Source organism: Megalops cyprinoides, chromosome 25 (genome assembly GCF_013368585.1).
Source record: "Megalops cyprinoides isolate fMegCyp1 chromosome 25, fMegCyp1.pri, whole genome shotgun sequence".
Classification (NCBI taxonomy): domain Eukaryota; kingdom Metazoa; phylum Chordata; class Actinopteri; order Elopiformes; family Megalopidae; genus Megalops; species Megalops cyprinoides.
The window spans coordinates 16,946,420-16,961,179 of NC_050607.1; the positions used below are offsets into that span (position 1 = coordinate 16,946,420).

Here is a 14,760-nt window from a genome sequence, read left to right on the forward strand (position 1 = left end):
CCTCCCACGGGTGGGTGGGTGGGGGGGCACATGGGGGAGGAAGAACGCTCCGTTTGTGACCAAATATTTTCCACACATTCCAAAACCCATTATCCACATGGCTGCACAGGATCAAACAGAATGTGAGCTACACTAAAGCTATGCTGTAGCAGCAGAAGTGTAACATATGTGCAATACAATACTGAACAGTTATACTATTATTGTATATATTGTGTAGAAACTGAGTCAATTTGAGGCTATAACATTGACTTATAAAGAGCTATATTAAGATAATGTAAATATTACACCTGTTTGGGAATATGCAATATTGCATACTGTCTACAGACCAGATTACAAGGTTCATACGTTTTTGCTGGAACGGTGTTGGTTTACAGTGCTTTGAAAAATATGTTGGTATTTGCTCTTGTTGACAGTGCTTTGGCTGTATAATTATTTGTCAAATGAGTTAGATACCCTTAATAAGATCAAATATACTGTATGGTAAAAAATATCATAATATATAACTACTGGATCACTAAATTATTATCATTTCTGTGTATGCTTGCTTCAAGTTTAATGGAGAATTTCTGGACTCCTATTCTAAATGAACTAAATGAAACTCATTCTAAATGCACTGACCAAGTGTCGTACTTTCACCTGAAGACCCTTTATCAGTATTATTATTAATGTAAGATGACAATACTATTGTATTGAGTAAATGTCAATCAGAAATCATATTTAGCAGTTCCTTCTGTAGGTTAATGCATTGCACAGTGGTAATGGTTGATTAAGTCCACAGTAACAGCGCAGACATTGGTTACCTCAGATTTTGTATTTATGCAACACACAAAACAGGAAAGCAATGGCCAGCGGTGTAAAACATGTATCTGTTTTTATCAAAGGGGGTGTAGTGGGGTATGATTCTGTTATGTAAGAAGGTTGACGGCTTTCTCAATTGTTTGAATGTTTTTCCCAGATGTAACATTTGATGCACTGCCAACAGACTCTGCTCGGTTAGGTTGTTGATGGTTCGTTGTCGAAATGATTGTAGGTTGCAGTGTTGACAGGTTTCACCCTTTCTATTCAGGCTTAGTGAGTTCTTTCAGCAGGTACATGGCAGTTATTATGAAAAAAGTTACAGAGATGCAAATGAAACTCCATATGCATGCTCTTTGGCACATAAAGTAAGTAAATTAAGTATTCTGTGCATTGATGTCCCATTTGTTTCACTGGTAAAGACTTTATGAACTTGTATGACTAAGCAGCATTGAAGGCTGGTATGACTATGTGAAGCCCTGCTGGTATCTTGAGTAGGCTCAGGGCGCTTATAAATCATTGTTTCCACTAAATTACATAAGAAACTGCACAGTGGAGAATTGCTCAAGGCTTTGGACCTCACTGGAGGTTTGCAAGTTCAAATCCTCTTTGGCTGCTAAAGTTTCTTTTTTTAACAGATTTGCACAAGTGAATTATGCATTTGCTTGTCTAAATTCCAGTCATTGTAATGCTTCTACTTAGCCTTTTTATATTTTTTGGACCAGAATTTTGTGTCACTTTATTAATTTACTTTGAGCAAAAGGAGAAATTAAATACAGTATTCTATCATCCGGTGATAATACTCGCTTCTCTGGAAAAAAAGTGCTGTCCCAACCTGTTGTAAATGTTCAAAAAAAATGTTTAACTATTAACCCCTTGAGAATACCTCAAGGATCAGTTCACACATCCAGGAGTTATTCTTTCATATTTAGATTTTAGGAGGGCTGCAAACTGATATGTAGGCCTTGGCAAAGGCAGTAAGCTGTAAACGTGTCAAGATTACCACATGTGCGTTTCATTACATTTCTGAAGTATTTTACATGTACTTCGCCGCTCCACTGTGCCAAGTTGCCGAAGTGATAATTCTTCAAGGTCGGCTGATTTGCGGTGGCTGCAGTCCCGAGCCTCTCTCAGAGGTAATGTCCCCAGCAGAGTGAAGCGCATAGATCTCACTCAGCCGTGCACACAGTCATTTGCTTGTATTTGTTTGTGTCGCAGCCAGGCTCATAGGAGACTTTGCCTGGGACTCGAGTTGATTTGACTACAGCGCGTTTGCTTGGTTTTGCATTATCCCTGGCCTGGTCTAACCTCCCTTTGGATAAATGGAGATTTGCATTCCCACAGAATATCCTGTGTCTGTCCTCCTTTATCTGTCTCTGGGATCTGCGGCAACACTTTCCCAAACCTGTTCCGGGGGGGGGGGGGAGAGAGAGAGAGTGGGGCCCCTTGTGGTACTTTTCACTGAGTCTGCTCTTCTTCACTTAATTTGACTAAATGGTTGTCTGGTTAGTCCTGTGAAGACGTATAGGAACTGTTTGATGCTGACAAACAGATTATTGATGATAAAAACAGGTTAAATTGATTCCTTGAACTTCTTGAACCTCAGTTGTATCGATTTATTTAAATCTGTTCAGTTACTTTAGATCTTGTAGCAATACACTGGAAAAAGTCGTTTGAAATTGACAAGTCATATATATTAGTTGTCATTTATGGAGAGGCACAATTTAAAAAATAATTAGCTTTTCCTTTTAACACCTGCTACAAAACATCTTTCTTTCAAAGGGCCTCTAGCAGAAACCTGACAAATCAATGTCAGATCCAGGTCAGTGTTAAACTGAAAACACAATTAAATCGAATTACTTGAGGTCAGATGGCGTGAAATCAGTTTCCACGGTGAATCACTTGCATTTACCAGTGGGCGCCATAGGTGCGCAGTGGCTTTTTTAAATTAATGTCCAAGTGGAGATAATCACACAAACGTATTCTGATATCAAAAAGGTGGATTCAAATTTATTAGAATAGATGCTCTTCAGTCGTGTTTCGAATAAAACCTAAGATGCCTACTCTTACTCCTTAAATGCTCAAAGAAAGTATTGTTCTTAAATCACGTTTTCACATAATCAAATGAAACGTATTTAAGGGTATAGCACCGTAACAAATGCTGATTCCTACCGCCTTAGCTGAGAACAAGGCACGATTGTGTTCAATATGATGCAGCGATAACCTGGAGCCAGTGCTAACAGGTAAAAACACCTGAGCGCCTAAAATGCGAAATTCGTGATTGATTTTTGAGGTCAGACCCCTGAAAGGTTGTGTAACTCTTCACTCTGCGAGGTCTGTTCTAAACACAAAGGTCAACAATTTACATCCGTTAATGCAGAGGTACATAATCTTTACTTTTCTTTAAATCGCGGTGCTTCCTCCGTCATTCACGCAGCGAAATCTGAGTCCAGATAATGATGGGTTTCAGTTACGTGTGGCGGTGGTCCATGTTCCATGGCTACTTTTGCGCATGTACTTCAGCGGCTCTAACAAGCACTTCACTGTACTTTATGAGCTGCGCGGAAATATTACGTGACAGGATTTGATGTCAGTCCTATTACGCTCCCCTAAAAAACTTTAAGTCCCCACGCCTCCTGGTTTGCGTTCTTGCTTGCCTCTGAAAAGTTTTGGTATTGTCCCGACAAGCTAATCAGATTGCACTCGTGGGTCAGGACAGCATGACTGGAGGACTCAAGGACGAGGAAACAGAGGTATGTGCCCGTTAATGTTTAACAGGCGCTCTGTTTCAGGTTTACCCGGTTCGCTTTTGCAAAGCGCTCGCATTTTCTTCCGTAGCGTTTTACTTTGCACCTGATGCTAAAATATGATTTTACTACTGTATGTGCCTGTAATTCTGTGTGCAAGATGCAAGCGGCGTCGAGCGTATGTGGATGACTTCAGAACTGAAGTTTCATGGTGTACAACTCCAAGTATAACTTTGGTATACTCATTTTAAGTGTTCTGCCTTACAAAATGAGCACACAAACTTGTAGAAGAATTACTCGTTTTGTTTATAATTTAGTAAATTATTAATTTGATGTCTTAAATGTGTGGAACCACGGTGACGCAAAATACTCACGTGTACGCGTTCACTTAATATGCACATTTATCAATACTAAGAATTGTTTGCCTTTACATTTAGGTATTGCAAATCAATCTACCATTACTTTTGTTTCTTATTATATTACTGTGTACTGTATACTGTCGTGGCATTTCCAAATGCCACTGTAAAACGGGTCTTCGAAAGCGCTGAAATTGAATGCTAGGTGTTCCACCCTGGAAGTTGTGCCCGCGTATTGTGCCAGGGGGTGTTTGTTAATGCCCCCTTGTGGTGGGAGTGAGAGAACTGCTTCTAAGGGGTGTGGTACTCCCCTTTTAATCCATTTAAAACCATCCCAGCCTGGGACAGGCAGCAAACTCGTGCTGCGGTCTCCAGCTACCCGCTCTTAACCCTTTTTTGTTTCTTCTCTTTTTTTGGTTTTCATTGGAATAACAGGAATATATACACGCGCCATTCATTAGGAAACAAGGGAATATATACAAACCAAACAACAAAACTATGGACGACGACAGTATTAACGAGAAGACAATGCAAGATGTGCACACGAAAGAAATCGACCTGGTCAACCGGGACCCCAAGCACTTAAACGACGATGTTGTGAAGGTAAGTGTATCCACTCCACGCGCTCACTTATGATTCTGTTTGGATTATTTATTGTTTCTCTTTTCTGAAAAAAAAAATGTTTTCTGCATTTATACGTTGTTATTGTGTAATCAAATGCAGCATATCCCATATGATATGTAAAATGTATCGCAAACTCTGCAGACTTTTCTAACTATCAGCCAGCTTAGCGCTACTTGAGGTGTATTTTAGTTGGGCGCAGCAGCGCACGGACGTGCATTAATAAAGTGCCTGTTCCCACAGCTGTACGGACTGAACGCTCTCAGAGCAAGAGCGTCTGTAGTCATAATCGATGAGGTGTTGCTTCTTTAAAAAAAAAAAAAAAAACTTTGACATTGCTTGAAAGTTACAGAGTTTAATATTACCTGTTGACTTAAGGACCAAATATTTAGTGACATCTACAACTGATGGTCAATAAAGCCGATTTAGTCTGTCAGTGCCTTTTTTCCTACCACACGTTATCAGAAAGCTGTAAATAATTCACGCGTGAAATTGCCCACCGATTTCAGCACCGCGCTGAAATGTGCGTGGTAAGCAAGCCCCGGAAAGGCGCTCCAAAGCACCGCTTGACTGTAGCGACGGCAGTCGCACAATACATGAGAGTGCATGGTCATGACCGGCTGTTTTCAAAAGCGTACGCTTTCTAAAAGGACGCCTGGCCTCATTAGCAACGTTAGCTGTTAGTTTTGTTGTGCTTAAGAATCCACCTCATGTCACAATACAATAAAGAGGTGAGAATGCCATTCACTCAGTGGTTTCCATTGTATAAACAACACAATGACACAGTGTGTGTGTGTGTGTGTGTGTGTGTGTGTGTGTGTGTGTGTGTGTGTGTGTGTGTGTGTGTGCGCGTGCGCGTGCGTGTGTGTTTGTGTTTGTGAGTTTGTGTGTAGCCATATAAAACTCCAGAGGAGCTTCACAGAAATGTCCTCTCAAAAATCAGACCGTTTCTTTCTCGTGTTTGATTCTGGGCTCAGCCACAGTAACTGGGTAGCACAGTGGCATGAATTTGCAGGAGGCCGCCATTTCAAACTGCATCATTTAAAACAGTTCACCCAAACTGACGACCGCAAACTAAAAACCGTTGGTTAAGACCAGAAGCTTCAGCAGCTGCGAGCCGCCTTCCCTCTCCCTCCTGTCGAATGTTTACTCTGTGAGCTTGATCCGGCGTGGCATGAGTGAGGCTGGCCGTTTGAAGCGGTCGCCTTGGCCCCGGTGATACGTGGGAACGCCCATGCGTCTGGGTGAGAGGGGCGGGGCTCCGGTCTCCCCCACGCACATGCCCAGAACGACCTCCAGGAGGATGGCGCAGGAAGCAAGATCCTGTCCATCACAGGAGACCCTCTCAGCCCTGCGCAATGTGACTCTGTGTTAGCCTCTCTAAGCGTGCTCAGAATAGAGAAGAGCACAACAGGCCTTAGCACTGTGCACAGTGGTGCTTCGGACCGAAGAGAGTCGAGCGGCTCTTAGAATGGAATATCCCTCAGCTCCAGCTGTGCTCCGTCAGCGAGCTTCCCCACAGCCACATCAAAAAGCTCCCACTTACAAAAATACACACGCAACTCTTCCCCCCACAATAGATATTTTCCCCTCATAAACTGCATTCCTTCAATAACACACTGGAACAGTAATCCTACAGGGAGTGCTTTAAACTGCGGGGGGAAGACTGAAGTCACCCATGCGTGGAGTAACGGGGGAGGCCACTCACAGCTGTTTAAAGCTCTGAGTGGGTCGTTTGTCTATAATAAAACTCTCCCATGTTTCACGCAGTGAAATCAAAGTGGACCGGCTTCTCTTTGACTCCGTATCCAACAGGGAGTGACTGTTGGTGCACAGTATTCTTGCAACTGTGTGGAATGCTATCGCTTACATTCCTACTGTCTTTAGAGAGAGAAATCCCAGCCCACCGGCCTCTGCTCTGAAATAACAGAGACAGCATTGAATCTTGGGTTAATTTCAGATTCCTTCAACATTACGATCAATAAATCCACACTTTCCCATTAGTGATAAAGTAATGGTTTAGGCAAAACTGAAGTGCACCCCTCTTTGCAGTAAGATGGCGCTCCCCGTTATCTAAAGTAGGATTGCTGCTGTTACAGGTCTCTCATTATGACTGTGGTATTCTACCAGTACAGGATTTCAAAAGGGAAAATGTCATCACAAAATTACTGTAATCTTGGGGTCTTCTCATTTGATGTTGATTCTGGGTTTCTTTTTTCTGCTTTTTTTTTTTTCAGTCCACCCAGCTCTGGAAATAACTTGTCCTTGATCAGTGTCCTTGGAAAATGAACAGGAACAAAGTGGCTTGCATAGTAGAGGGAAGGTTATTTAGCCCAGAACAAAGCATTGTAGTTTTTGCTATTTGCATGGCTACTTTTATTAGATATTGTACATATAACTAATTAGACCAAATGTGAAAATTTCAATATAAACACATTCTACACCGTAGTGTCAATCAGCAGCTCAAGGCATAGTGAAATATGAAGCATGTCAAAAATGACAGTTATAAAAAGCAAATTACTCAAAAATCTCCCAGGAATAAATAATGTCTATTTAAAGAGAAAACTACCTTTCCTTAGATCATATGCAAACCTGTTTCTTCTTTTATAATGTGAAGAGCATTTGTCTTGTTATTTCTAACAAATTGCAGATGTCTGTTTAGTCTCAAAGTTAATGCATTTAATACTGGTGGTTTGGAAACTTGAATTCTTTCTCACCAGTGTGCATCTGTGCATGTGTGTGTGTGTGTGTGTGTGTGAGCATGCATACATGTGTGTGTCTTTGTGTGTGCATCTGTACGTGGGTGTGTATACACGCATATGTGCATGTGTGCGCATGTGTGTGTTTCTCTGTGTCTGTGCACGTGTGTATGTGCGTGTGTGTGTGTGTGTGTGCATGCGTGTGTGTGTCTGAGTGTTTTTCCACTATATCATCATTCTGTCAGTAGCAGTGAAGTCATGGGCACATGCTTGTGAGAGAGCAAATGTTGATACTTGGTGAGGTCTGTTTGCTTAAAGACCCGACGTTTACCTTTCTGAAGGAAAAGAAGCCAGAATTCAGTTTTACTCTAGCGAGTACGCTTTGTCCTTTGAAAAGTAAAATTAACGTTACGTAAGTTTTTTTTTTACTACTCCCTCAGACATCCCGAGTCTGGTGGTCTCTGGGATCAAAGAAAAGCCATGCAGCTAACCAAAAGAGTGACGCTTTGCTTAAATTTGCTCCTCAAAGTTTAAGACAAACCGCAAAAGTCATATCTGAGCAGGGATTTTCCTCCGTACTGTGCAGCAAATAACCTGCACTGAGCGCTGGAATGTTTTAGCGGAATGGTGGAAACATCGGAGCTCTCTGCAAGGTGACTGGACTCGGGTTGGTAAATATACCGAAGTCAACAGCAGCAGCTCTGCTTCCTGTAATGGCTCAGTCTGAGGAGTATGGCTGTGATACCGAGTCTGGAAAAAGGGTCACGGCAGCTGGTGTTTCTACTGTTCCTCTGTGTTTGGGTCTTGGCACATTCCACTTTGTGTGTGGATTATTGAGCCGGTGAGTCCTTTTAAGGGCGAGATGGAGCACTTTGGGGAGTCAACTAAATGCTACAAATGTGCCTGTTGTCTCCTCCCAGGTGGACTTCGAGGACGTGGTCGCCGAGCCGGCAGGCACGTACAGCTTCGATGGCGTGTGGAAGGCCAGCTTCACCACCTTCACCGTGACCAAGTACTGGTGCTACCGGCTGCTGACGGCGCTGGTGGGCATCCCGCTGGCGCTGGTCTGGGGAATCTTCTTCGCCATCCTCTCCTTCATACACATCTGGGCGGTGGTGCCGTGCGTGAAGAGCTACCTGATCGAGATCCACTGCATCAGCCGGGTCTACTCCATCTGCATCCACACCTTCTGCGACCCCTTCTTCGAGGCCATGGGCAAGTGCCTGGGCAGTATCCGTGTGCGAACCACCAAGGAGGTGTAGCCGGAGGGGGCGGGGCATGGGGAGGGAGGCGGTCCTAACGGGCGGGGTGGGGTGGGGCGGGAGGAAGGAAAAGGGGGAGGGTCCAGAGGAGTAAGGAAAACCACAGCCCGGAACAACATGACGAGATGCCACATTTCCAGAGGGAGGACGGGTCAGGTGCTAGTAGGCGGGGCCTAACTTCCACCACCGCTCACCTGCCCGCCCCCCCCCTCCTGTCAGTCACACAGTGCTGCTCTGCTGTAATGGCCTCACGAGCACGGGCACAGGAAAAAGAAGGAAAAAGTCATCCCTTTATTTTTTTTCACCTTTTGTTTTTCCACTACAGGACTGTGCCGGCCTTCTTTTGTGGTCGTCTGCCCTTGTAGACTGCCTTAACAGTCTGTTCGCTTTGGTATTTTTTTCCCTAGTCATCCATTCCATTGTTGCATACAAGAGAAGCCCCCCCCCCCCCTTACTCGTGTCAGTGTCTGTCCGCTGTCCAAATGGGTTGGATTGGCTCTTTTACGTCCCGTTAATCTGCTCTCTAGGACCGCTGGGCTTGTGTATGGGGTGGGGGGGAATGTAATCAGGGGGTGTTGGGGCGGCTGTCGGGATGGGGGAGGGGGAGGGGGAGGGAGAGGGGGGGTGGGGGCGTTTTTTAGGCCGTCGCTGTGGATTACGCCACCTCCGCAGAGCGTGCTGTCAGGCTGGCATCTTCTTAAGAGAACGCTCTTCTGGCCTTGCTGCTGCATGCTGGCATTGCCATCCAATCCTCACACTACGACCAGACGGACCGTGCAGCCGAAACGACACCGCAACCTAAACCCAGATGCATTTGCTTAAAGAGACGTGAACCTCGGTTCACGGAAGCTTTCGTCCTGTTTGAAAATGTCCACCGCAGAGGCCTGTGATGCTGAATGTTGCAGTTCTGGTTTTTAACCCCATTAAATTGTCACCTGAAGTACATACCCAAACCTGGAATTTAGACCACACGGACTCTCTCCACTGGTGAAGACTGAACGCTTCTAAAAATACATGCGTCACTGTAAAAACGTAAGGTAAATAACGCTTCCTCTGAGAACGGAGAACTCAACGAACGTGGGTTTGTTACAGGACGGGTTACTGAGCCTTACCGTTTGCTGTATAGACTTTAAGCATCTTGACGTCATTTGTAGTATTGGAAAGGGCACCTAGACTGGTTCGGTTAGAGCGCGAAACCCAGGGAAAGAGTTTAGTAGTACCTGCTGCACTAAGCATTCATAAATAATTCTTGAAGGGCCACACACTTTGCGCATACTTGGCACGTCGAACTAAACTCTTTCCCTGGGGTTCATTCCCAAATACTTGACAAGAAACATGTGCCCAGAAACAAGTTCAATTTCCAGATAGTTCTACATGGTGAATAATTTGTTAGGCTTATATGAACACATCTAGGTTCCTTTGAATACCCATCGTTAGTCTGGTAGTCCATTATACGTCTTGTGATCTCCCAGCTCACTGCTGGAAACACACTGGTCAGAGCCTTGTATGAAGCTCGCTGAAGGCTCTTCCCCTCACACTGCTGACAATGGGGGAACATTGTATACTGACATTAACTCACTTTGATATGGTCACAGTTTTTTTTTTTTTGTCTACATGTTGTCTTTGAAAATGGTAATATAGCAGATATTGCTTTTTTAAATGCATTTTTCACCTAAAAAAGGTAATATTTTTGATATGTAATGGAGTTTCCTTTCCTTGCTTTTAATGCACAAACTGACATCATGCTGAACACATTAAAGAAATTAAACAAATGAGATTCATTTGTGCTGTCTGTTTCTCAAAGGCTATTGGTAATGAAAAAGGGGACCACTTTGTTCAGTTGTTCAGACTGTTGTTACCTAATGAAATTCATCCTTTAGAAAATGTATAACAGTTACCATTTATCCAGTGCCTCTCGCAAGCTTTCACAATTTAAACAAAATGAGTGCTGTACTTTATGCTCATATGTATGTCTGCAGTCTCCCACTGGCTGACCTGTGAATTGCATTCCTGTGTATGCAGAGGTGTCTTGTCTTTTCTCAGTGTGTTTGATGCAGGCTGCACTGACACGTCTGTGTCTGGCTTATTGGCCATTTTAAAGGCTTATATATCCATCCAGTAAGTCTTACTGTAAAGGTGAATGACCATGTGAAGAATCTGGGTATTTCTGGTTTTACCAAATGCTGATCCTGTTAATATTGCACCTGTTTCAGTCAGAAAGAAATCTTACAGATTTTAGATCTAGAGATTTTAGATTTTAGATTTAGATTTTAAGTTTTAACACAAATTTAGAAGGAAACCAATATGTAGAATTTTAAAATATTATATTATATCAGTTTAATGATTAACTGACAGGTAAGCTATGGCATATAACCTTACATAACCCTGCCAATCAAACAAAAGAATACTTTAAAATGACTCCCTGCTCCATCCTGTAAGTGGAGAAGGGGACAAAGGCTCCTCTCTCAGCTCAGTCTGAGGGATAATGTGACATATGGTGGCTGTCATGGGTACAGCATCTAGATATGTTTGAATATAATAACAAAGCAAACAGACCATAAACCGGTTTTACAGTTACTGCTGCAAGAATCCTCATACAGCACACTTTCACTTTTCCCTTCATCTGCTGGGTGAACACACCTCGTGAGCAACACCCACGTTTACCTAAGTTACAATGCTCTTGTTGTTTCTCCGGTTTGACCATTTAATGTTATTGTACATCTATTTTTTGTACAGAAGTTTATCTGATAGTTTAACTACCTGCAGTTTCAGCGCTCAAGTGCATATTCGGTTGGAGTGATGTCGCCACCTGCTGGCAAAGTGACATACTCAACGTGAAGAATTGAAGAATCAGAAGGCAAGAACTGAAGTATCAGGAGGAAAAGGTGGCGTTCTTTAATTTATACTAATTCCCGTGTTCACTTTTGTGCGCGTCTGAGTGCCACAAAACCATTTTAATTTAAACTTGTATTCATTATTTTGTGAAATGACTTTAAATGGCAATGGTTTAAACACAGAACCACTATGTTAAAAAAAATAGGTGTGTGCCTTTACAGTCCATAATAACTGTAAGCAACAAACCCGAATAGAAAATACGCTTGCAGCTGAGCGAATTAAAAACTCTTTTCACCTTTTAAGAAAGCTTAAGCTGGGTAATGGGTATATTTCCTTGCATTTTTATGGAATATACAAGTAGGGAAAATAACTTGTTTGTGTTCGCCATGCAGCAGCCTGGGATGTATTTTATATCTAGGTGTCATCCAAAGAGAATGTGATAGTCAGGAATAATTTGCTCCTTTTCACAGCATTGTTACAAAATGAGAGCTGTGTGATATAAGGGCGGATGCAGAGAACTGATGAGGCCGTAACACAGCTCCTACGCTCCTATGTGCCTAACATCCAGAGTACCCACTTCAACTCCAGCAACCAGCAACAGGGACAGATAAATAAATAAAAAAAAACAATAAAAGTCTATGGTTTACAGACAGATTTGGTTCTCATTACAAGAAAAAAAATTAGAATGTGTCTGTCCCAGATGTGGCTGAAGGCCCCATGGGGTATTATGTAGAATAAGGTGATCCATTCAAATTTTACACTGAGAAGAAATGAACAGTCCACAGAGTGACCGCTGGATGGCGATATATTGCAATTGATCTCTGAGTCAGCTGTCATTTTGACTCCACAGGCAACGCTGTCAGAGCACATCTCTGGAAACTATAAGGCGGTTGTCAGTATATTTTGTTTCAAAGTATTAGTCATAAGCATGTTTCTGGAAAACTAACCGTACTTTTCCAGCAATAAATTCCTACGTTTGTTATGCGAGGTTTTAGTACATCTGATGACTGGAAACTGATTATACATGCTTTTTTATATTCATGCATTTGCAGGGGGGGAAAAGGTGAATATCGACTGAATCACCTGCCTTGCAGCGAAACCTCCTACGCTGGGTTTTGTTTTTGATATCACAAGTGACCGGAGACGGGCTGGCAGTGTGCAGGGCAGGAGTAACTTAAAATAGTATCCCCCAGTGTGATGGCGAAGCCGAGGTCAGCGTGAGCGTGGATTACCTCAGGAATAGCAAAGAAAAAAAGGTAGCATAATATTGGTTTTATACCATAAGTCTATATAAGCAATATGTACGTTAAATATTTGCAGATATGTTAAGAGATAAAATTAATAATGTATTAAGAACACTACCTCAGTGTTTCGAGGGAACTCTGTGTAGGCTATAGTTTATGTTGTAGGCTACGAAATTGACGATTTCCGTTGTAACGCTGGTCGCAACGTAAGTGTGTTCTGTTCGTTTACTAGATAACTGTGAGGAAAAATCCATAAATAATGACAATAATAATGAATAATTATTCACACATTCTGTCTCAAATTAAATGTGAATGAAATGGGGAAAGGTTTGATGTGCCCATAAGAAGAGGGGGGAAAATCTTTTCTCTCGTAATGAAAAGCACAGTAGAAGTTATGTGGATGACTCATTCAGTCAGTGAGTGTTACACATATTTTGAATTTAACGGTTAAAGAAGCAGCGGGCAGCGGTCCAGCTTTAGCTCCGGTTATCCCTCTGCCCTCCCCGGTGCCGTTCGCCCGGTAATCCCGGGCACGTGTCGCGGAGTGACGTGCCCAGGATCTCCGCACACGACCGGTACAGACAACAGATTTACAACTTTCCCGGCCATTCAGTAAAACGAGCTCTGTCTCGGTAATACAAAGATGGTACGCGCAAATACCTTCTGGCCTTTTCATTAAAGAGATGCGACAGGGCTGTGCTGTCAGGAGAGATCCAGTTTCACCAGCTGGTCTGCTTTCTCTTTTTCAGATTTGAGGACTGTCACGTCAGCTCCCCTCTGCAAGCCAAAAAAGAGAAATGTCTCAGAGCTTTCAGGGAGACACCAGAATATGCTGAGTGCAGCGAGAGAAATGGTAGGTTGATCATATAAAGATGAGCATTGATCACTTTTCTGTTGCGACCTACTGCAAAACTCATGACAGATCTTAGACAGCCCTTTTCTCCAACATACAGCATTACACCATTAAAGAGAGGTGCATGCTTTTCTCTAAAAATGATCGGTGGTTTAACATGAAACATTCATGTCACATATGCATCTAGTTTGAGCCTAAAAGATTATTCAACTTATTTTGTACACTGCCCCTCTGGGTATATATTAGCAGCTATGGAACAAAGAGACTAAAGGCAAGTAAAACTGAAGACACGTGTAATGACTGATTGTACCGATTATTAAGGTTGTTTGTGCTTTCCCGTCATTGCTGGGTACTGTGTGGTGAAGGAGGATACTGGTGTGGTAAGAGCCCACCTGGAACAGGACCAGTGACATTCTCCTCCTCTGACATCACTGCATTTAATGACCTGCCTCTGTAAATGTTCTCTGTCTTTATTCCCACCTGTGTCTTACTTCACTCCAGGACCATACATGTCGTGATCTGTGTAGTTTTGGGAAGCCATTGGTATGAGAACACGGTGCTCAATCTGAATCTGAATCTGAATCTGAATCTGAATCTAAATCTGAATTGCAAACCGATCAAACAAAATCTGAGGTCAAGCAGAAGAGAAATGGCTTCTGCCTGGCTGTTGCAGGCATAATCAAATTTAGCAGCACAGTTAAAATACAATACTCATACAGACAGGGAAAGAATGGCATGGAATGAAACTGAATATGTCCTTGTCAAGTATTGACTAAATACAAAAAAAAAAACATCAGTCCAGTTTGAAAGTTAGCTGTAACGGGCATCTGAGACTTACAACTCATCCTGCGTGGTGAAGTGCAAGTTCGGCCACTAGGGGGCTCCACATCATTTGCTGTGACCATCAGGCACCCTCTCCGGAGGGTTCATCTGTTTTCCCCATTCTGCTTACATCCCGCACCCATGCTTCATGGGGTTTGCACATTTCTGTGTTTCTGCACACGATCCAAATCCGCACATGATTGCGTAACACTTCAGTAGGCGTCAAAAGACGAGTCCATTTTACAGAGAAAACCACTCTGATGGCAAAGAAAGACCAGTAAGACAATGCGTACTATGAACACAATGTGAATGATATTGTGTGTGTGTGTGTGTGTGTGTGTGTGTGTGTGTGTGACAGAGAGAGAAAATGATTCTGACTTAAGATGCTGTCCCCCCGGCTGTCAGTTGTGCGTGTATATGTCTGTGTGCCTTCCATTCTAGCATTATGCAATAAATGATATCTTTGCATTCACCCTTTCTCTGTGGTGGCGGGAGGTGTGGCATGAGGTGTCACACTGTGGTACAG

General features: G+C 42.9%; 1 protein-coding gene across 2 annotated transcripts; it reads left to right on the plus strand.

Annotated features, from left to right (window-relative positions):
* Window positions 1–3,314: 3,314 nt before the first annotated feature.
* Window positions 3,315–8,514, plus strand: LOC118772167 (caveolin-1). 2 transcript variants are annotated; one of them, XM_036520458.1, is made up of 3 exons: window positions 3,315–3,548; window positions 4,334–4,501; window positions 8,139–8,514. In XM_036520458.1, exons 1-3 carry the CDS (start codon window positions 3,516–3,518, stop codon window positions 8,478–8,480), a joined length of 543 nt encoding a protein of 180 aa, XP_036376351.1. In that variant the 5' UTR covers window positions 3,315–3,515; the 3' UTR covers window positions 8,481–8,514. The 2 variants fall into 2 exon arrangements, with proteins under 2 accessions (XP_036376351.1, XP_036376352.1); XM_036520459.1 differs by lacking the exon at window positions 3,315–3,548 and having other exon boundaries at window positions 3,981–4,501.
* The last annotated feature ends 6,246 nt before the right edge of the window (window positions 8,515–14,760 follow it).

Coding starts and splice junctions, on each gene's coding strand:
- LOC118772167 (XM_036520458.1), top strand. CDS start 3,516: ATGACTGGAGGACTCAAGGACGAGGAAACAGAG. Junction 3,549..4,333: donor TCAAGGACGAGGAAACAGAG/GTATGTGCCCGT, acceptor TTGGAATAACAG/GAATATATACACGCGCCATT. Junction 4,502..8,138: donor TAAACGACGATGTTGTGAAG/GTAAGTGTATCC, acceptor GTCTCCTCCCAG/GTGGACTTCGAGGACGTGGT.